The sequence below is a fragment of the Zootoca vivipara genome, chromosome 2, assembly GCF_965207765.1.
Source record: "Zootoca vivipara chromosome 2, rZooViv2.hap1.1, whole genome shotgun sequence".
In the NCBI taxonomy this organism is placed as follows: domain Eukaryota; kingdom Metazoa; phylum Chordata; class Lepidosauria; order Squamata; family Lacertidae; genus Zootoca; species Zootoca vivipara.
Genome location: NC_142584.1, coordinates 44,956,724 through 44,981,308, shown reverse-complemented (window position 1 = coordinate 44,981,308; position 24,585 = coordinate 44,956,724). Strand labels below are relative to the sequence as shown.

Genomic DNA, 24,585 nt, shown 5'->3' with positions numbered 1-24,585 from the left:
CACAGCAAGTGAAGCATGCGCTGTGGTACAGCTGACGGGGACAGGAAGCCTGGGCAGAAAAGGGGTGTGCCACCCCACCGCCCAAGAAGCTTCAGTCACTTCAGCAGAGGGAGAATAGTAATTCTTCTCAGGTAAAAAGAAAAATCAGCTGGTCGATCCAGCATGTGTTGGAACAAGAAAGTCTTCACCTGCTGGCAGAAGGGCAGTTTCTATAGGGAGGGAGTTCCTAAGTCTGAGAGCAGCCACCAAAAAGGCCCTCTCCCACGTCCCTAGCAAGTAAGTGTGCCTACGAGGTTGATAGGACCAAGAGAAGGTTATTGCTTGGTTCATGTGTGCACTAATATAAATAGGAATATAATGCTCTAAGGACCACAGATGCAGCAACTAACAGTCAACAGTGATGAAGTACACCACAAAGCTAGCTACTGTTTTATGCTTGATGTACTATGAATCAAGCTGTCATTTACCTATATACAATTGCCTACGCTGTGGGTTAAACCACTGAGCATAGGGCTTGCTGATCAGAAGGTCAGCGGTTCGAATCCCTGTGACGGGGTGAACTCCCATTGCTCGGTCCCAGCTCCTGCCAACCTAGCAGTTGAAAAGCACGTCAAAGTGCAAGTAGATAAATAGGGAAGGTAAACGGCGTTTCCGTGTTCTGCTCTGGTTCGCCAGAATCGGCTTTGTCATGCTGGCCACATGACCTGGAAGCTATACGCCGGCTCCCTCGGCCAATAAAGTGAGATGAGCGCCGCAACCCCAGAGTCGGTCATGACTGGACCTAATGATCAGGGGTCCCTTACCTTTACCTTTACCTTTACCTAACATTTCTAGGGTATATTTAAGATCATTTTTAATCTTGTGCCCAGAATTAACCTTTTAGAAAGAACCTAGATGTGATCTTCCTTACAGCACACTTGCTGCTCCTGTAGTGTGATGAAACAGAATGTGGTGAAAGCTTTGGGTTGCTGTCAGATATGTACATATGGATGAGTATAATATAAAATGAACTGTCCTGAGAAGTATTTTGGGAGAGAATGCAATGAGCCAGCAGGCATGCATGTGTACCTACACTAAGTAGAAGAAGTTTCCCACTGTGTGTTGCAGGCACAAAAATAACATTAAGCTCCAGGCAATTCTCTTTGAGCTTCTACATCTGAAGGAGGAAGATTATTTTTTTAAATGAGCTGTCAGACGCCTTCTGACCTCACAGGGCTTCTTGCCGATAGTTATAATGTCCCAGCATACCACACATTTGTTATTAACAGTATCAATAAAGCTAATATCACGTTGCCCTTCAGTGAAGGGTTGTGGGTTTGTTTGTTTGTTTGTTTTGTTTGAATGAGGCGAATATGAAAGCTACTCATGTTAATTAATGAGTTAAGCCTCATAACCTCCCCTGAGAGAAGGGCAGACTCTCAAGCTTGTTTAAATCTCCAGAAGGACATGCCTTTTCTGATTGTCAAAAAAAAAATCTCAATAAATACGACATTCCACCTCTAAAATATTATTACATTTTAAAGCTTGTCATTAAGAGCCAACATCAGCCAGTTAATCCAGAAATAATATGATTGCCACCACCTACCCCTCCTCAAAAACAGGGTTCGTGGACTCAGCATCAGAGTGCAAGCAAAAACACGTGTACGCAAAATATTTCTATCCTGCTTTCAACAGAAAACTAAATATTCAGGTATTAAATTTACTGCTGCAGAAAGTCATTCAAGGGAAAGTGGAGACATACTGGGAAGCCTCATCCCCTCCAGTATACTATAAGAAGATCCTGCTGGATGAGGCCAGGGGCCCATCCAGTCCCGTATCCTGATCTCAGAGAGGAAAACCAGATGCTTATGGGAAGCCCACAACAGCATCTGAGCACAACAGCATTCTCTCCTGCAGTTTTCAGGAACTAGTATTTAGAAGCACACCATCTCCAACTGTGGAGGTGGAATGTATCTATTAGGGTCAGTAGCCACCTATTATCTATTATTATCTATTATTAATAGAATGTATCTATTAGTAGTCAGTAGCCTTATCCTCCATGAATTTGTCTTTTAGAGCTATCTATCATTGCTTCTTGTGGGAACGAATTTTACAGTTTAGGTGTTATATAAAGAAGTACTTTCTTTCATCTGTCCTGAACCTTCCAACATTCAGCGGCACTGGATGGCAATGAGTGCAAGTGTTATAAGTGTTAGGAGTCGTCCTACACACGAGTAGGACCCTTGGACATGCCTTGGACCTGGTGTTTACCTCTATGGATGTTGGTGATCTGACACTAAGTAAAAGCGAAACTAAAGAAGTGCCATGGTCAGATCACTACCTGGTGCAACTGGACTTCTCTGCGACCCTTCCCCTCTCCAGGGAGGTGGGACCGATTCGGATGGTCTGCCCCCGTCACTTAATGGATCCAAAGGGTTTCCAGAGAGTGGTAGGGGATGCTTTATCCCATGTTGATGGCCTTTCAGCCGATTCCTTGGTGGCCCGTTGGAATGTGGAGTTAACCAGGGCTATTGACTGTTTGGCTCCGAAGCGCCCTCTCCGATTGCATGTGCCCGGACAGCCCCGTGGTTTTCCACAGATCTGAGGGCAATGAAACAATTGCTGAGACAGCTAGAGTGCTGGTGGCGGATAACTCATTCTGAAGCTTACCGGACACGGGTTAGAGCTCAATGTCGAGCCTACCAAGTGGCGATAGTGACGGCGAAGAAGACTTTCTTCACTGCCTCTATTGCATCTGCAGAAAACAGCAGCAGGATACTTTTTCAGGTGGTTCGCAGTTTAGTGGAACCACCTGCTCCATCGGGGCCCAGTACGAGCCGCATGATCTCCTGCAACGATTTTTTGCAGATAAAGTCGCTCAGATTCGGGAAGAGGTAGACTCCACCGTGGGAGCAGGGGCGGGAGAGTGCTAGAGTCCTGTCTAGTCCAGTTGCGTGGGATCAATTCCAAACCACTCCGAGGATGTGGACAGGCTTCTTGGATGAGTGAAACCGACCACCGGTCTCCTTGATCCTTGCGCATCCTGGCTTATAAAAGCTAGTCGGGAACAGCTGGACGATGGGCTTCACGGGTTGGTGAATGCTTCTCTCTGTGAGGGAGCCTTCCCAGACCCGCTGAAAGAGGCAGTTATTAAACCGCTTCTTAAAAAACCATATTTAGATGCGGCCAATATGGCCAACTATAGTCCAGTCTCAAATCCTCCATCCTTGGACAAGGTAATTGAGCGAGTGGTTGCTGAACAACTCCAGGCACGCCCGGAAGAAGCGGACCATTTGGATCCCTTCCAGTCGGGATTCAGGCCTCATCATGGGACTGAAACTGCCTTGGCTGCACTGGTCAATGATCTCCAGCGGGCTAGGGACAAAGGTGAGAGCTGTTTCCTAGTTCTTCTGGATCTCTCAGTGGCTTTTGACACCATCAACCATAAGATCCTTCTGGACCGTCTAGAGGGGTTGGGAGCTGGAGGCACTGTCATGCAGTGGTTCTGCTCCTTCCTCCTGGGCCGTGTTCAGAAAGTGGTGGGGGGGGATGAGTGTTTGGACCCCATGGCTCTCACTTGTGGGGTTCTTCAGGGCTCTGTCCTCTCCCCCATGCTTTTTAACATCTACATGCAGCCGCTGGGAGAGATAATCAGGGGGTTTGGGCTGGGTGTTCATCAGTATGCGGATGATACCCAGCTCTACCTCTCTTTCAAATCAGAACCAGTGAAGGCGGTGAAGGTCCTGTGTGAGTGCCTGGAGGTGGTTGGAGGATGGATGGCAGCTAACAGATTGACAAGACAGAAGTACTGTTTGTGGGGGACAGGAGGCGGGCAGGTGTGGAGGACTCCCTGGTCCTGAATGGGGTCACTGTGCCCCTGAGGGACCAGGTGCGCAGCCTGGGAGTCATTCTGGACTCACAGCTGTCCATGGAGGCGCAGGTCAATTCTGTGTCCAGGGCAGCTGTCTAGCAGCTCCATCTGGTACGCAGGCTGAGACCCTACCTGCCTGCAGACTGTCTCACCAGAGTGGTGCATGCTCTAGTTATCTCCTGCTTGGACTACTGTAATGCGCTATACGTGGGGCTACCTTTGAAGGTGACCCGCAGACTACAACGAATCCAGAATGCGGCGGCTAGACTGGTGACTGGGAGTGGCCGCCGAGACCACATAACACCGGTCTTGAAAGATCTACATTGGCTCCCAGTACATTTCCAAGCACATTTCCAAGCACATTTCCAAGTGTTGGTGCTGACCTTTAAAGCCCTAAATGGCCTCGGTCCAGTATACCCCCATCGTTCTGCCCGGACACTGAGGTCCAGTACCGAGGGCCTTCTGGTGGTTCCCTCATTGCGAGAAGCCAAGTTGCAGGGAACCAGGCAGAGGGCCTTCTTGGTAGTAGTGACCGCCCTGTGGAACGCCCTCCCATCAGTTGTCAAAGAGAAAAACAACTACCAGATTTTTAGAAGACATCTGAAGGCAGCCCTGTTTAGGGAGGCTTTTAATGTTTAATAGATTATTTTATTTCATTTTTCTGTTGGAAGCCGCCCAGAGTGGCTGGGGAAACCCAGCCAGATGGGCGGGGTAATAACAACAACAACAACAACAACAACAACAACAACAATAATAATAATAATGTTCTCTTCCTCCTTGTCGATCGTTCGGGAGCTTCAAAAGCTTTCTTCTGCACGAACATCACAGCGACTGATGCCAACAGACACCAGCACACTCAGGGATCCGCAGAATGTTCGCAGTTCACATAACAAACCTCAGCAACTCAGCATTTGGCTAATCTCCTTTATTTACATATAAACACACAAGGAACACTGCAACATGGCTCCCTCTCTCTCTAGCATCAGACAGCGAAGAGGAAGAACAAAGGACAATAATCCCACTTCATGGAACCCAGTAACACAAACATCCTTTCTTTGTCACTTCCCACTCTGTGGAATGTAAACATACACCATCATGTGATAGACAACAATCCCATTACTGCAGACACGGGGAATGAATCTCCAACAATAAGACAGGGAGAGAAACTTGTCTCTATCCACTTTCTCCATACCATGAGTAATTCTATACACTTCTATCATGCCTCCTCTTATTCACATTTTCTTTAAAGTAAAAAGTCCCAAATGCTGTAACCTTTCCTCACAGGAGAGTTTATCCATCCCCTTGATCAGTCCGGTTGCCCTTTTCTGAAGCTTTCCCCACTCTGCAATATTATTTTTAAGGTGGAGAGACCAGAACTGTATGCAGCATTCCAAATATGGTTGCACCATATATTTATGAAATCATGATACTTGCCATTTTAATTTTAATTTACTTCCTAATGATCCCTTGCATGGAATTTGTCTTTTTCAAAGTGGCTGTACACTGGGTTCCTTAGGGTTCAAAATCATATGTGAAGGCCCTATGAGTAGAGGAAGCTCTTCATTCACAAATTTAGCCTCTTGCTCATGGAGCGCTATAAAAAGGGGGGCAGGACTTAACAGTCCTCTGTTCATTAAGCGATTGTCCTCACATGAGTAAAATGAACATCCAAATAGGGCTATAGTTCAATTTTCAAAAACACAAGCCTCCCTCACACCATTGTGCACATTGACTAGGGTTATGATTTGATCAGCATATGATTTATTTTATCCATTTGTTATGTTGGTAATATTCCTCCAAGGAATATTTTCCATCACTGTTTTATCTTCACAACAAGCTTGTAATGAAGATTGAGAAAGATGAGAAATAGTCACTGGCCCAAATCATTCAGTGAGCTTCATGGCTGAGAGGGAATTAGCCATAGATGCCATAGAATCATAGAGTTGGAAGGGACCCAGAGGGCCATATAGTCCAATTCCCTGCAATGCAGGAATCCTGTCCCTGGATGCTCAAACCACCAACTTTCTGGTTAGCAGCCAGACACCCTGACACGTTGTGCCACCTTACGATGAAGGCTGCCAGGTTTTGCACCCTCACTGCCCCTTGAATGCACAGAAAGAATAGAGCAACACAGTTTAAACTGGGTCAAATAAGGCCACAACTTTATTGACTACAGATGTAAGGGGTTTGACACAGGCGTTAGGCATAACCAATTACTTCTGACCCGCCTGCTGGAAGTGAATCAGGGTCAACCCGGAAATGGGGGAGTCCTATGGTTTACATCAAATAGGGCCCTTGCAGGGATCGCTGCCTTGAGGAGTGCTGTGGCCCAAGCCCTCGTCTGGGAGTACGGAAAAAGCCACTCCTCCCGGATACCTTTAATGGGATACCCTATCTTTCGGAAGGGGGAGGCAGAAACTACAACTGAGTGCAGGGGGCCAGGGCAAGGAACCTTCAATACCCTGGAAGAGGACCTGAGGGATGCCTATGTGCTCCATCAGGCCCTCCCCCAAGGAGAACCCTGCCTCCAAGCCTGCCTGTTATTGGCCAATCTGTAGGCAGGCTTGGATCCACTTCCCAGCCAGTGAGGTCAGCATTAACCCCCAGGATCCAGAGGCAGAGGCAGATCCGGGGGGGGGGGTAGGTGGTGCCACTTCACAGTGCTGCTGAACTGGGTAATGGTAAGTGGACTTATACAAGAGCAACAAAAAGCAGTTTCTTGATAAAAAGTTGTGCTATTATAAGTTCCCTGGAAGTCTAGAAGTAATCTGCCTGGTGTCTGAAATTCATTAAATGATTGAACAAATATTTAAAATTACGCAAAACCCTGGTTACTGACAAAAATGAAAGAAAAATATTCTTGCAGTGCTCAAGAATAGCCCTAATTTCTCTTGCTATTTAAACTTTTTTCTTTCTCTCCAGACTAAAGCATTGCTAATTACAGTAATGCAGACTTAATTCATACCAATATAAATAACACCAGGCAGGCATCAGAACTGGCATTAGGACATCATGCAATCTTTGACAAATATCCTTTCAAAGAAAATCTATAATAGCTTTTGGGTTACCCTAATTTATGAGCCATTATGCCTTTGATTGGCATCTGCAAATGGCCAATGTGTGGTTTCCATAACAAAGGAGCCTAATACATTGAAGGCAATGATGTAAACTTGCACTGTAAAGCATGGAACCATCAACAGAGCTCTCATGAAGAATATTTCAAAGTAATTAAGCCTTTAAACGAAAAACTGTTTCCCTACTCAGCGTCAAATTATGTTATCTAAGTCTGAATATTTGTTATCAGGCTGCTCATAATTCACCTCAATAAAAATGACTGTTTGAATATCAATAAATTGATATGACCAGACTAGAAAATGTGGATCTTTTGCAAAAAGGAAGTCAACCAAACAGACAACCAAATAAGAAAACATAAAATTTCGTACCTAATGGTGAAACAGCAACTACTGAAGAAATGAAACATAGCATCTTTGTGACACAGTCACATCATTTTAGTCAAGGATATGCCTTCTCTCTTATGATAAGTACCCCACTGCCAAGTTTACAAGAGTTAGCAAATATTTAAGGAAACCAAATACTAAATACTTGGGGAGAATTTCTGTGCACGTAATTGTATTACTGTATTTTGTGTTACATAGGGAAAACAATGTATTTCATTGCAACACAACTCTAAATGTCTGGGGAGAAGTTATACATAAACAATTGCATCATTTCATGCTAAAAAGGTGAACGTAACATAATAAAAATAAACTTTCGTTCCTAAGAGGTGTTTAGTATAGATCGCAAAAGTCCCAATATTGAGATTAATAAGCTGCCACATTTCAAGGAAGATGAAGAAAACTGTAAAATTAAAGTGCAGTGCAATGTAAAAAGTCTGTGGCCAACTGGGAGTACAATGTCAATGAAGTAAGCTAAAGTCATACAGAATGATTTCAGGGGAATGACTCCCGTTGTTTCTCTGATTTTGCCAATAAAAAATTACAGGTGGTAGTATTTGTAAAAGAAGGAACTAAATTATGGATTAATTTTAAAAGATGTAGGTATATTGAGATCAAGTTATAGAACTTAATTTCACAAGAAATTAAGAGCACTAAAAACTCTGAAAAGGTTAACTATGATGAACTATAAGAAACTGAGTTATCTGCTTTTACTGTTACTTTAAATATGATTCACTTCTAAGTAAGATGAACGTATGATCATAGCACATCACATGTATGCCTCTACAAATAATCCTCCTATGGTTCCAGTATCATGAACAAGAATTCACGGAATTCACGGAAAAGGTATATTGTGGATGAGAGAGAGAATACATCTTAAATCTTAGTCCACAGCAACTCCTACAGGCAGTTACACTGTGTCCACAGCCAGTAAGCTAAACCTCAACAGTGTTCTGAAATAGCTGGATGCCTCATAACCCTTTGTAATCTAATTTTAGAAATGGTAACACTGAGAAACCTGGAAGGTTCAGTGTGTCAAAATAGGATCAGAATTTTCATCAGTGCAATTCTCAGCAATAAGTGCCAGATCCACTATACTACCCGAGATTAAGCCACAAATTGTAGCTGACTTATTCCCAACAAATTTGGCAGCAAAGAACAAGGCCTGGGCAGCTGGCCAAAACATCCTTATCCCTTACAACCTTCTTGAGTCAAAGAAATATGCTCTGGGGGATTCTGTAGTTGAGTCTACATTCACTTATTGTGTCTATGTTTGCCGCTGGTTTGTGATAGCTTTCCTTTCACCTTTGGCCTTGATTCTCCACCCCTCACAAACTTTTCGTGGACCCTCTGAAATAGGACGGCATAAAATACTAAATTACAGCTATTTAGGAGTTTGGAGTTCTACTTTCTAAGTTTCAGAACTCTACTGCAGTAGAGCTAAGTGAGGGGGGGGGATCTTTTACCTTCCAAAAACACAGAGATTGACCAGGAAGTCCTAGTTATTTCATTTCACTCCCAATATTAACCTTTTAATGTATTTAATTGTATTCAATGATATTGCTGTCAGGAGTGAAGGGAATTAACATAAATTCACTGTACAAATATTTTTTCAGAACAAGTTTTAGAAGTGTCAAAGCCACCATTAGGTCCTGTTCAGCCACCATTCTCTAGCCTTTCACTGGCATTCTCCAGGTGAAATCTTGCCAGGGACTCACTACAGTAGTAGACCACCCTAATCTCTGGTCTCATATCTGAATGCCTGATTCGTTAGGTTTCATGTTCGCCCATGTAAATATCCCATTTCCTCACTTCAGCTTCTATTTTGACTCATTTGGACACTATGTGCACATCTACTGAGACAAACTGTTACCTACTTTGGACCTTTGCAGTAACTGTTGCTGCTTCTGTCATACTGCTTCCTCACTGTTAAGCTTGTTACCCCTGGAACTATGTTACAACACAAACATGACTTTCATTTATTAAATGAAGGCATCTATGTTGCATGAGGTACCACATCTCCAACCCCTAACCTATTCAGACCATAATTTCATTCTGCATTGTAACATTTTAATTACTGTAGCACATTCAGTCATATCGAAAGTGATTTGCACAAGGCTTCACCAGGTCATCCAAATGCATCAGTAGAGATGGTGTCTGGAGAGCTAGTGATGTGTACTACTATGATGGGATGTTAAGAACTAGCAATAATGTATCTGTGGGGAACTGGGAACTAAACAGAGTGCCAAGAAACTTTGCCAGAGGAGCAGGTGAGAAAGGGATTGTACAAAGAAATCAATAAATAAAGAGTTATGACTATTCTGGCATTTTGAAGAATCTCAATTTTTCTGCATTCATAAACTCAGGATGAATTTAATAAAAGAAGAAAGCATATATAAAATATAATAATAATAATGGAGGGAATTTACAAACAGTAAATTGTATATTTTTTTTCTATGTGACATCAGTTAACAAGCACAGTACCTTTTAAACATTACTGACTTCCCCACGGACATCAAACTGACAGTATGTACAAGTGAGCCTGTACGTTGTATGAAATATAAATTAAAAGTATTGTTCTGTCAGTCTTGAATCTGGGATTGTTTCTCCGGGTCTCCCAAAACACTGTCAGAACAATAAATCAGTATTCAAATAAAGCAAACAAAGATAAGCTGAGCTGACCAACATTTGTTTTTTAAATGAGTTTATATTAGTTTAGAAATTAAATACAGTACTTGGTGAAATTACTTCAGAATACACCTAAATCACTGTCTTTCCATTTAGGCATATTATTTTGCTTTTGAGTAACACTTTCCTTACTGGCAGTTGTAATTTCTATGGGCACAATTCAGCCAAAGTGAAGCATCTAAGTCTTATTAAGACAGGCACTTACTTGAATGTCTCCCATTGGAATGAATGGGTTCTCAAAATGCTTAATGTCTGACTAGATCATATCTATATTTTTATGAAGCACTTAAGTATAACTTGATAACATTTGATTATAAGTGTCCAACTAAAATTGCTCCTTATCAGAAACAATGTATCCAAATATTGGTTAATTATCCCAGAAACCAGACTCATACACTGATCCAGTTCACACATAAAGGTAAGGCCAAACCATGATTTTGCACTAATGTGAAAACATGTAAAGTTTGGTTGGGCATTGTATCCAAACATGGGGTCATGGTTTGTCTCACTCTTGACAAGCTCTGAGCTGTAACTTAGGTTTGCTCTTGGATTCCTAGTCATGGTTTGTTTGGGGTGACACACCACAAGCTTGGATTCAGACATAATGCTAAGCCATGCTTTAGCTGTGGATAGGCTACAGGAGGAGCACAGGGGCCATAATCTTTGCTCCAGAAACATGAGCGTTCATGATAAGCCATGGTTTGGCTTAGTGTTACATATGAACTGGGCCAATGGCATTCAAAGACATAATGCCTTCCAGTCAATTTCACCAAATGTCAATCTCTTATTGATAGCCTACCTGGTCTCAAGTGGCACATTGCTATTAAGCACCCAGCTGTCCTGTAACTGAACAGATTCAGGAGTGGTGGCTAGATCATTCGGTGCAGGAGCTGGTGCATGGATCTGGTTCCGTCGATTAGTTAGGGAGTTCCTGTTGAGGGAGTTGGCAGAAGAGTGATGATGGGATAGAGTATGATTGTGAGGTGGTGGAAGAGGTGGTCTCAGAGTTGACTGGCTGTGATGATTTGAAGGGCCTAAAAGGGAAAAGAGAAGTAATAAATAACTCTGAATTTCCCAATATTTTGGGAAACAATCAAACCTAAACACTTTAACCCAAAACTATGTTCTCACTTACCAAGTAAGTGTTCTTAGAACTATGTTCTAAAGGAAACAGATAAACTTCAGCTCTTTTGAAAAGATTCTACTTAAGAACAGAAGCAGCTATGTGTATATGAAGAATGTTAAGCAACTATTTCCTTTTCACATTAGCAGCTGATTCTTTCTTTAATCCTGATCCACAATTTAACAGAAAAGCATGGAAGCCACTTACCTAACATTTAGTCTCATGCTACTCTAAGTAACAGCTTAAATAGGATATTATGAGAGTCTACCTCACATATTTTACACATTGCCAGAGCAGTTTGGCTTGGACCAGAAGAACATGACTCCTGTACCACTCTGGCAATGCATTCATCTGACTTTAGATCACTCAAACCATTCTGGTCCACAGCATAATTTGAAGGCACACAATATAGTAACCTTTCTGAAACTGAGAAGGTTTTGGTCTGTTCAATGCCTTGAAGGAAGGTTGCTAGGGAACACAACATATACCTACTCACCTCCAAAATAGGAGAAAAAAAAGAGAGATGGGATATAAATGTTCTAAATGAATAAGTAAATAAAATGCTGTACAATATTCCTACTAAAGTAACTGGAGTATTTAAAAGTACATGGTCATCTAATCAATGTGCTTATAATCTACCTTTTTAAATAATAAATGCAATTAGATAATTTGTAAAAAAGATACCCTACATTATTTAAGTCTTCAAAATGAATGGAAGACAAAAAAGCAAATGTAACAGGCAAGTGAAACATTAATAGCATGTTTAATAATTACACTAATTTGTAAATTTCTAGAGAACAATAATTAGCAAAAATAACATTAGCAAAATCGTAATTATACTGATGTATGTTTATTTTGTATTTAATGAATCAAATAATTAAAGAAAATATCAGTGAAGAAAGTGTTGTAGGTAGGAACAAAGCTTAATGGCAATACGTGTTCTAAACAAAAGTTGAGGAATTTAAGTTATATTTTAAAACTATGAATGCAGCTAACTCACATTTTAAGTGGGAATTCTCGGAATCACCCTCTGCCTGCAAGGTTGAGGGCTATTTGTCCTACTTTGGGAAGAAGACAGGAGGGCCCTAGGACCCTGCCAGTGCCACAGCCCTAGGGCCTCCTTGCCAAGCAGGGAACAGATGCTGACTGAGCGCTCATGCTGCCTTCCCAAAGCTAGGTAGGGAGTGGTGGTGGGAGTAAATAAATCAAGAGTAGGCTTCCTCTGCTCTTCATTTATTCCTCACCCACCCATGCAAAGTTGTGACCATATATGTAAAATAAGCGCAAGTTGCGAGTTACCTGTATATAAACTTTTAAAATATGAACATAACTATAGGCTTCTTCAAAAATGCTGAACAGAAGGCCTGTGGTTTAGAAGCACCACAAAAAATCATACAGTTAACTTTTGTAGTGCATATTCTAGCAATCTATGCGTGGACAAGATTGGTAGAGCAAAACAGAGCAAAAAACCGTTCTCACAATCAAATCTAAGAAGTGTTTGCAAAACTGGCTACGGGCGTAGTTAAATTCCTTCTCACTATATCAGGAGTCTAACAAATCACCTCTTCAAAGCTATATCCATTTAACCATTTTTCTCCACATCATGATTTCAACAAAAATCGCCTTTCCAAAACTGCTTTTATCAGTAGGAGCTTCCCTAAAAATGCTACCAGAAGCCTTCAAGAAGTTGTTTTTGTTGGGATTATGGAAAGGAAAGAGTTAAACTTCCCTCCCCAAAGCCCCCACAGTCCATGGCTTTTAACAAAACAGTCTGTGCTGTCACCACCACTTTGTTCCATTCACATATATAATAAGGAGAATGAGCTGCAGAGACAAGCCACCAGAGAAACAGGAATGGAAACCTCTCTACAAATTATTTACTTAAGGTGCATACCTAAAAAGTGTAAACTGTGAACATGACAAACAGATTAAAACACATACGTAAGGCAATAATCAGAACCAGGATTGTCTTAAGCTCCTTGCTGAGCGTATTCTGTGTACACTCAACTAGAATTTAGTAGTTTACATTGTGGGGAATGGCTCCCTTTTTCCTCTCATCTCTTCATCAGTCAGTAGAGAGCATTGTAACTATTTAGTGTGCGCTGCAAGAACAGCTGCTGCAATCTGTTCTATATTTCCCAATATGAGGAACAGTCACCACCAGGAAAGGGCTCTAGGCTATGCTACAATAAAAGAATTACCATGGTTCCCTAAATCATTTTCTGGACTAGTCCTCTCATTCAGTAAGTAGATGAAGGAGATCAAGGCAAAGAGAGCCTTATAGTGGGCTTAATCATATAATGTACACAGAAACTTGTCATAGGAAGAGATAACTGTATATTTCAAAACTGCAACTATAATGAAAAGTTATATTGTTCATTGAGATCTCCCCACTTATCATAGTAGATGGGTATGCCAGTTTTTACTACATGTCCAACCAGAAAAGTCTGTCTTGAAGAATGGAGTAACAAAAATGCTTTCCTTAAAAATAAAAAAAGGCAAAAAGGCGGATAATAGGCAAGGGTTGTCTTTTTTCATGAATACATTTTTACTACTCCCACACAAAAGTTGGAAGGAACACATTCAGTGTCATTTTCCTATATATGTTAGTAATTTATTTAAAGTAGGGGAAGTGACTAACACAGATCACCATTTTTCTAGAAAGATCACTCAGGTTTCTTTGAAGCTCTCTATGCTAGAATAATTCCTCCTGTTGGTAGTTCTTCTAGAGCTGGGGTGGGGAACTAGATCAGCAGGCTGGATCCTAGGTTTCCTCACCCTCAGCAGGCCATTTTGACGGGCTGTAAAGCAAGGGGTGCCTACCTGTTTATCACATAACACCACTATGATGCCAGGTAGCCAATTTTTTCCTTTGTAGTGCAGGAAGCTGTGCTAGCAAGCAAAATTCAAGCCTAGGCAAGCAAAGCTTGAAGTTACAGCCAATCAGCTCTACTTTCTGCAGGACTGCACCTGTGCTACAGGTGGTCTGTACCTGTAGCTCTGTAGCACAGGTGATCCCAAGCAGCTTGAAGTCTCCAGATTCTACAGACAAATGTTGAATTATCTTCACAGCCCACCAACCACTGGCATTTGGCTTCACAGCAGCTGCCAGTCATTCACACTTGTTCCTCAGGCATGCACAGCTGGCCAACGCCTACCTGGCCTGTGTCCCTGTTGTAAGGTCCCCCAACAGCATGTTTATCACCATTTTGGTCCCCCAGTAGTACAGCAGGTACCAGTCCCTTTCAATTCCCCCTGGATACACTTTATTCAGCAGCAATGGCACTTCCATAGGAAGTGAGCTTTGGGCATTGCATTTTGGGAGATCCAATATGGTAGCTGCCCAGCTTTTTAAAAATGAACCTATCAATCAACAAAAGCTTTCAGTCCCAGCTTCATATCTAGTAAATACATTTGAGTGGGTGAAAGAATGCAAATGCATGCATTGCACATAAATTAAGGAAACCTTTATAACATTTTTCACTTCTAATTAATTCAGCAAATATCTCCGAAATAGCTTAATGTATTTTATCCAAACATGCTTACAAAATTGTAGGTATAGATCATGGCTCAACAATACATATGACTTGTTTTATATGGGAATAAGATAATGAAATGGGTCTTAGCTTTATTATATTAGAAAGTATAAACAAACAACAGTCATGAACCAGGAAATAACTTTAAACATTTTTTTCAGGAGGAAAGATATTAATAACATTTTTACAGTTTTGTTTGATTGTATTAAAGTAGAAAAATTAGTTATTTAGCAATTTGTTTGTACACTACTTCCCAAATATATTCATTACAAGAGCTAGCATTTAACAGTAGTCCTCTTTTTATATTCAGTAGGTAGTCTTCCAAGTTTACATTTAAGAAGCTCAAAATTGGCTTAAAATCATTTTTAAATAACATGGTGGTTACTGAATCAATAAAACATTAACAAATAATAAACATTATTATTGCTATGTATTAACAACACAGTACTGTGTTTAACACTGTTTTAATTGTTGTCACCTGCCCTGGGACCTTACGGTGAAAGGCAGGTAAACATCAATGTCACCGTAATAAATCAAGTTGATGCCTCCAAGAGTGCATTAAATGACACTTTCTACTTATTCTTTAAGTATCTGCCCATGTAATCAGGTTCAAATTGCTGCTGTTATCTTGTTAATTTGTAAGTGGTATTGCTTTTAGTTATGTGTTAGCCACTCTGAGATGCTTTGGCCTTATAAGGCAGGATGTATATCTTCAAAACTATAAATAATACGGTTTAGATACCACATTATTATGTACCAAAGCAATTATATTCTGGTGTATCTTTATTCCCGTTTCTTCACACACACACATTTGCTATTAGACTGGAGTCAATTTCTAATTTAGGTTTTTATTTCAAAACAGGAGATAAAGGTGAGGGGGTAAGAGAAAGCAAATAGTCTACCACCACTAGTCACCAGTACTAGAGGCTTCAAATGAAGATTTGCAAATTTACCATCTTACCTAAGGATAAGCAAGTGGTAACAATTCTTCATCATATGTGTCAGGGAACCACTAGGGGTCAGCGGAGAGTCAGGTAGACTGGGGCTGTTGGACAATGTCGGAGCCCCAGAGCCTAGCACCTGGCAGCTTCCTCTGGAAGGTGGGACTGGGGCTGAGGAGGAGATGCAGACCCTTAGAGATGTTGAGGAGCCGAGCGCTCCAGAGGGAGAGTTGCAGAGGGCGGACCAAAGCACTCAAGAGGGGGAGGCTCCAAGGGCTACTGCACCGGTCCCTCAACTGAGCAGCTCCAGTGAAGAGAGTGCTCCACCAGCACCCTAACCCCAACAGAGGGGGGGAGGGGAGGGACCAACGGAGGAGGTTCAGGGTGCCCAGGGGGCTATATTGGCAGAAGACATGAAGGGGGGCGCTTCCAGATTCTGGATCGGATTAGTACAGTCATGCTTTTTGACGCTCTGTCTTGTACATATGTATACAATAAAACCCTGAAAAAACCAAGCACAGGGTTTGGAGCTGCTTACTCGTGAGGAAGCCAGCAACACCATTACAATATGTAACTTTCTTGATCACGGAACTTCAAGGGAGAATTCATTACTTATATAGCCAGGGTTAAGCATGGATTACAACACATATCTTACAATATGTGGTGCTGTGTGGATTCTTCCTATTGCCTCAGCAGTTGGAAACGTAAAGATGATAAATAAATTGATGGAATAGCAATAATTCTGTTCTCTTAAGAAGTGAGAGAATAGTGTTTTAACAGTGCCGTTGTGTGGATAGATAGATAGATAGATAGATAGATAGATAGATAGATAGATAGACAATTAGACAGATAGATACACACACACACCCTAAAATTCAGCAGGCGCTGTGAGATTTGTTTCTTTAAGGAAAAACAAAGCTGTGGAATTATGTCTCTTGGTGTGCATGTGTAAATGAATTTTCCAGCTTCACTCCTTTTAAAGTAATTTTTGTAACACAAATACTGTACTTGGAAGCACAAGGAGGAACAAGAGAGAGCAGGGAGCTCATGAGACCTCAAACGCTAACTTAATCATGGATAAGAGATCAACTGTACAATGCTATACTGATGTTAGGTGTATTAGTCTTAAAGTAATAGCTGTGGTGTGGAAAGTGGAAGTTATGAACCCCCTAATCTGATGAAGCTGCATGGAGAACCTGCACAGATAAAATGCCTTCAAACATATAGTGGTGTTAGAGGTTGTTGCCCTCTCTGTTTCCACATGCATAGGAGGAGTGCAAGGGCCTTTCCGTTCCAAAAAGATGCATAATTTGATCTTCAAGCTTGAAATTGCAAATCAGGAGAGTTATTTGAAGTGCATTGGGTGTTTAGAGTCTAGGCATTCACTCTACACCCTGACTAGCAATTCTAGTGCAATGCTTGTAAATGAACACTGGGAATTACAGGTCTACTATCTTATTCCACATGCTGTGCTAGTTATGTTGATAATACTTCATGCATTTTCAGTTGCCTACAGATCTCTCCTAAAGCCAAACACCATCTCTTGACTATTGTCACTCTTAATTTTCTGCACCATTTTATGCAAGAATACTGACCTACCACTTTCCTGGCATTATCAAATCACTTTGCAAGCTGAGATACTCTGGCATGTGCACTATAGACTCTTGCTAAAACCGCACTACATAGGGATTTCAAAGATAGCCTAGTTAATCTCTCACCTCAAAGCTTCACTTAAAATCCTGCTGAAATCAGGAAAAACATCTGTGAGCACAGTCAAATTGCAGAGCAATCTCTTTTCTGTATCAAAGTTCCATACCAACAGAGCCTCTGAAATGCCACATTGGCTGTAGCTTACTCATACTTACTGACAGAATGTGATGTGAGCTTTAACACCCTTCATTAAATAGCAGCAACTACAATGACCACTACATAGCTCCATTCCTAAAAATAGCTATGGACATAGAGCAAATGTTGAAAAATGAGGCAAAGGTAAGTTACGAAATATGCCGAGCGCCAGTATTATTCCCAGCTAATTTGTAATCTTGTTACTTTAAGGCAAAGCATCAAAATTGCTTCAAACATATACATCCAATTCATCAGTCCATCTCTGGGAGCTGATAGAACAAAATATGTCGCTCATCCAAAGTAGCTGTGTGTGCCAACAGTATTTATGCTGCATATGATTTTAGCAATAAAAGTACAATGTAAATTTCCTCTCCACTATGGTAATTTGAGCAGTTCTAGATACAAAACAGAACTTCTTAAAATGTGTAAAGTTTGATCCCCAAAGTAGATGCACTTAAAAACAATAAAACAGTAATATCCTCCCTTTAACAACCTAAAAATGCTCTTCTACAAAAACTGTTTTGGCTAAAGTTCCAGTCTGTTGACATTTTTCACACAAAAAGATCATTAACTGAGCACAGCTTGAAAATCTGATTGTTCTCTAGATGGTCCATGAGGGAGTCTGAAAATTGTCACAGTGATGTAAGAATAATTGTGTTAGAAGGTGGTTTCTTTTCCAGCACATTCTGAAAATGAGCACTGCTGCCAAGCACATGCCATCCAAGATGAAAAATTCTGGAATCAGGTGCACAACTGTTTCCCCCTAGAATAGTACTTGAACTATACATTATGTTTTCATGTAATCAGGCTATCATACCATGGATATAACAAAAACATTATTCTTAGGTGGTTTAACAGCGTATTAACTAACTCTGAGGGCCAAACAAGAAAGTTAAATGTGTGAATGCAATAAATGTGCTTATGTTTTGTAATGTAGCAGCCCGGGTAGTGGTGGTAGAGGAGGAACAGTGTTAGGACTGCTCTGCTGCAGTCCAAACGAAAACCACCCCAGCTATTCCATTGATAAAGGGTTTCCTCTTCACATGCATTAAAGTTAAAATGAATGGTTTGCAGTGCACTGCTGTGTTCCTTCTAGCTTGGCAGCCCTGCCTTTTCACACATCTCTTAACATATGGCTGATGTGCAGGAGTATCATAGGAGCAATGATTTGATGGGACGCTCAGAGTATGGCCCCTGACAAGGGTAATATGGATCGTGGGTATCATATATATAATATATAATATATTATGGTATATGTCCTGTAAACCTGGAAGTGATAATGCAATTGTGTATACTTTTGCTTCTATAAATATACATAATGCTTTGGAAAACAGTAGTCACTCCGGACATAATTTTTTTTTTTCGAGGAAGGATAGAAATTTAAATAAACAATAAATAATGCTCTGCAGCCCTACCCATCCCAAGCACATGTCCTCCACAGCAATGCTTTTTATTCAGTGAGAATGTGGCTCATATGCACCTTCACATACTAAAAAATATCAAAACCACTGATTCAGTTTGCATGAAAGCTTGTGCACATAGATAATTCAGATTAAAATAATAATTAATGTAAATGGAAGCAAACTATGCATGCACCAGCTCCAAAAAAATAATACAATTGTCCATATAGTATTGACTTAATGAAACATGCATAAGCCAACCCATGGAAAAATAGCAAAATCTGCTCATCCTTATGTGTCATTTTTATTGTTTTAGCAATTGTAGGGAGTCATCTGGAAGTCATTATTTTATATGGCCTATTAAAGCCATATCTTTTTTCTCACACAAATTTTCACAAAATGGAATATTGTACAAGGATTTGAATAAATCAACGCTATCTGAAGTATTTCACCACCCTCTTGAGAAGAAGAGCCTATTAGTATGAAATAATCTTTTGATTACTCCAAGGATATCTACAATACCATTAAGGTCTACAAAATCCCTGCTGCAAAGTTTGTAAAATTATAAGGTGAATGTTGCTCAATAACATGAAATGGCTCCAATATTTTTCCAGAGGCATTATCATCATCTCCCAGCGCTTGGCTTCATCAAAAATTTAAATTCTTCTTGTTCCAACTTTAGCTATTACACTTGGGGCTTTAGTCATTACAAGCCCTTAGCACAGAGTTTGAACAGGATTTCAGTGTAAGGAAAATATCAATTTATTTATCAGGAGGTCCAAATAATGAATAATGATTATTATAATTTCTTAAATCTGTAAGACATGCTTCATCCAAAGAGCACAGGGTGGTTCACAACATAAAAATACAAAATAAGAACACAAAAATTAATAATAAACAAACAAACCAATAACTCAATCTTCCATAAACACATTTAAAATAATCTACAGGCCATTTAGACTTGTCTCTTGTGCAATGAACCAGCATAGGGGAAGAAATATCTAGCTGAAATTTCTAAGGAGTTACAGCTCAGTGAAGTCCTATATTCTATAAACTTTACAAGGATTCTGGAGCAAGCTTTTTCTTTTTTGGTCAAAATACTTTGACCAACCATGTAGTGAAGCATGGAGCTAAAAAGGAAATGCTGTCATTGCAAAGCAATCTGATTGCTATCTCTCCCCACCCGGGCAAGTCTTTGGACATCTTTTGTCAATTTCAAGCAGGCTACTTGGGACACTGAAGTTGTAAAGTGAGAAAATATTCAGCACTTTGTAAGTGCTGAAACTTACAAAGTGCACCGCTTCTACCTTTTGAGTGGGGTGGGAGATAGAAATTCAATTTAAAGATACAAGAAAAAGAATTCCATGAAGTCCAACCACCTTCTAACACTGAAACTGTCCAAAAGCAACTGGGTAAGTTGAAAAGGCAAAATAGGTGCTCACAACACTGCTGCATCCGAAGGTCAAAGGCAAAATGAATATCATAACTATGGCAATTTAATGAGATAGAGCACAAGAAATACTGACATTTCAACACGTAATCCCCCCCCCCACCAATGCCTCTTAAAAAGAAGAATGTTTGCTGGGATGTAGGGATATTAAACTCTAACAGCAGCAATATTTATGGAAGTCGGAAGCAACTTATACCTCTAAATATGCAATGCATGTATGTAGTTCACTTCACTGTAGCACTGGCATGTGGCTGCTCTAGTGGAATACAGCAATCCACTATAACAATGGGTAGACTACATAATACTACATAAGAGCATAGGAATAGGAAATGAAGAAGGCAGTCATACTTGATCCAATTACATTCACAAGGGAATGGAGACAGGCAGGCAATAATTACCCAAATTGCAATTTGGCTACAACCTCTGGATTAACATCTGCACTCTTGAAGAAGTGGTAAAAGCCTTTTAATGACCACAAATCTTCAAAAATCTTTACATCTCAACTAGAAAAAAAGTGTTCTAACAGTTTAAATGTATTAGAGGAAGATAACAATAGTTGAAGTTTTTGTGTGTTGGCTATGCTTTAGTGCTTTGTACTCAAGAGTAAGAAAAGAGGAGTCACATAAGAAATTAAATTTTGTGGTGCTATTATTTAATCATAGTTCAACAGGATATTACCCACTAAAAAAAGACAAGAACACAAATCATGAGGGAAAGAATAACATGTTATGATTTCCACTTGGATCTTCCTGAATACACCCTTCCCCAGGGCAGGAATCCCCACCTGCACAAGCACTAGAAACATGAGCAGACACACAATGTGATATACAAGGTCAATTGGAGTATGTGCTTTTAAACTAAGGGGCAGGTGAAAATAATCATACCCTCTCATAGGAAAACATTTTTAGCACCATTCAAGAAGTGCCTGTAACCAATACTCCACCTCTAAGATAAATAAAAAAATGTTATTTTTAATAAATAATATTGATGATAACTTTGAATAATAATATATAGGCAGAATTGCCAAATTGAGACAGGATTTAATCTAAACCAGGGTTCACTAGGGAGCAACTCCAAGACATATTTTCAGTGCCAGGCTCAGCTCAACATGGGATGTAATGATGCCACTTCACGTGGAATTTCAATAGATGGTATTGGCAGAAGCCTTGTGTCTTCCATAATGTCTAGTTATGCCCAGAATGAAGCCTTGCAAGACAGATGTGTATAGCACAGGTTGGCACAGCCCCCAAAGAGGCTCTGTAGTTGTACAAATTCCACAGGTGCTTATAGCCACCACAGATATTCTGACTTGAAGCCGCAGTGCACTGCCAATCACATGAGGCAGTTTTGTACCAAAGATACTTCTGGAGGGTTAATGTCCCTACATGCCAATTAACTTACCATGAAAACCTTTAAGCTGTCTCCTCCCCTGCCCCAAGCCATCTCAACTGAAAACAGGATTAGAAAAATAAAACTGGTTGCTCTCTATAGAGGTTCTCTGTTTGGAGTTGTTGCAGGGTGCAGATCACATAGTAAAATGTCAACACACTTGAGGGAAATTGTGATGATGTAGATGTATCCAGGATATCCAATGGTCTGACTAAGGTATAAGGCAGCTTCCTAAGTTGCTCCTGTGTCAGGAAGGAAGAACTAGGTTAATGTCAAAAATCCCCATTTTGAAGGAAAATAATGTTGCTGGCAGCAATTGAGAAAAGGTCATGGGATATAGGATATGAGGGATCTTTGCACAGCAAGGCAAAATACTGATGTATACTATTATTAATCTTGAAGGGAAGGGGGAAAAACATATTCCACCATCAAAATCTCTAAACAAGGTAATTCTTAATCTCGTCAGGTATGCAGGTGTGTGAATTTCTGTCTTGAAGCGTTTTTTTAACTAACCTTCCAGTTAAACTACGCTGCAGAGCACAATGAACATTGACATGAATGTTAATTACTACCACTTAGAAACACTGTAGATGTTTGACTAATCTGTGCTATAAAACGAATTGAATATTTACTGCCATACATTTGCCTGAAAAATAAGAGAACAACATGTTGCGGAATGTAGCTGCTTTATAAACATCAGAATGTTTTACTCTTTCCACCACACATCCAAAGGATTGTTTTACTTTATATAATCTTTCCTCTCATTCATAGTCACCTCTTATAATAAGCAAAGGTAAAAGTAATAATGTTCTACTCTCAGCAGTGCGTTGTTACAAGATAGAAGTTCTCAAAATCATGTTTCACAAGGATTCTGATTACATTATTGTGCAAGTAATTACTATTAATCAGATTTGCCTAAAACATTTAAATGCAATTAAGTGTTTTGAAAACTTAAAATGATTCTTCTGCATTGGTATTGGCAAAGTTAGTACAACAGTGGCCACTTGCACAATGCCAAAGAAAGTACATAGATAAAAAAGAAGACAAAGGGGGGCACTGGCTTGCTTTAATTTCACATGTGATAATTAATATGTATATATGAAGATTTAGAAATTATTACTGCAATGCAACATATTTCACCATAGTGGGCAAACCTGTGACCATGACCTGCTCAGTTTCAAGGCCCCTGTTCTCCCTTTGTATGGTCCTTTATTTTTCAGCTAGACTTGGAACCAGATAGCACTTCAAATTAATGGCACCTTCAAACAGAGGGCTGTCATCTGTAAATCAGTACACATGGCCATCCTATATGACTGAGGGATCACCCGCGCTTTCACCTTAAATAATGAGTAGTGTGTTTCTTCTTCTGAGTGCATATTCCCAAAGCAACAGTCATGCACTCAGAAAAAGATGCTCCCAACAAGTTCTGTTCAGACATTCAAAGCATCTACAGTGAGTGTGTACTGGAGAAGGAGAACTAAGATAGCTGTCCAGCTAATGCCCCATGTATTCACTAGACTTTCTTCACACTACCGGTATATCTCCACACATGCAAACTGTGTGCATCTAGGTTGATTTATATGATCAAGTACCTGTTTTTGCACGGCTTCTTACAGCTTTTACAGAACTAGCATGCATATAGTTTGTATGTGTGTGGGAATCATGCAAACAGTCTAATTAATCTATGTGATATGGATCTGGGGCCTGCTACCATGATCCTGCACTCCATGCACACTGATCGTGTGCATTCTGAACATCAGAAGAGTTACTTTGGTTGGTGATATTGAATTGGTGGATATACTTGACAAAGGTTAAATCTTTGGTCCCTGAATGCACCACATTAATTGTAGTTGTGGAATTTTTGTTTGTTTGTTTCTGTCTTGTTGGCATCCATCTGTCTTGAGAGACAATGGAGTAGGCTTCCAGGGAAGAAGCCAAACTGCTGTGTTAGCAGCACCAAAGTGACCTCCATGGGGCACAAGTCTGCCCAGTGTGTATGGAGGTCCTGGGCTGCCCAGACAAGACCCCTCTCTTGGCCTTGCTGATGTGGTCCAAAGGAAAGCAGAACAATATATTTGGCACCAGCTTGACTGCAGGAAGTTGCCGCAAGGAGCCGCACAAGGCAGCATTCAACTGCCTTAGGGACTCTGCTCAGGATTTGTGTAGGGTTTGTTCCTTAGCCATTGTTATCCCAAATATGTCCTGCAGGGAAGCAGAGGTTTAAGTTCAGAGTTGGGCTACCTTCTGAAGTCAATGAGGCCCATCTGCCCCTTATTTCCCTCTATGGTCAATGCCTTCTTGACCATTGGGCCCACTATTGGTCTCGTCTGCTCAATCTGCTGGAGCCTCTCTTCACATGTAGGCGAAATGCCTGACTCACCAAGAGTTTTAACCCATCAGCTATCCTCACCTGGTTTAGCCAGTCAGTTGAAACCATTTCTTGGGGTGTAGCCGCTGTCGCATGCTGACAGCTTCTAGGGGCCACAGGTGAGAACTGAGTGCAGGGTGGGGACCAAAAGTGGACAAACTACCCCAGAAGAAGCATGATGTGTCCCCCAACGGAGGTACTACCCCACCCTTAACACCCCATACAAGGCAATTAAAGGTGTAATAAAGATCAATTCTTGAAGTGAGGATGTTCTTCTTTCCCAACTATGCTAGACTGCCGTTATAGAATACAGAAGACAGGAGTACCACTCTACTTACTCTATTTATTTATATTTAATAAAAGATCAACCCTATTCTAATCTAGATCCAATTCTAACAAAAGAAAAAGAAAAAGACACATTTCAAATTGAAACATGTGAGCATGAAGAAATGAACAGTTGCTTTCCCTAAGGATCTATCTGAGCATATTGCTGAGTCTTGTATTTCTGTATTAAAACTTTCCCCGAAATTATTAATTGCT

The 24,585-nt window shown here is 40.6% G+C and overlaps 1 protein-coding gene across 14 annotated transcripts in view; it reads right to left on the bottom strand.

The window, feature by feature from the left end:
• Positions 1-24,585, bottom strand: part of LOC118080205 (teneurin-2) — a 475,640-nt gene that overhangs the window by 211,362 nt on the left and 239,693 nt on the right. For all 14 annotated transcript variants that reach the window (XM_088661757.1, XM_088661752.1, XM_088661761.1 and 11 more), the window contains one exon: positions 10,793-11,027. In XM_088661757.1, the coding sequence (XP_088517883.1) occupies positions 10,793-11,027 (235 nt within the window). The remainder of the gene's footprint in view (positions 1-10,792; positions 11,028-24,585) is intronic.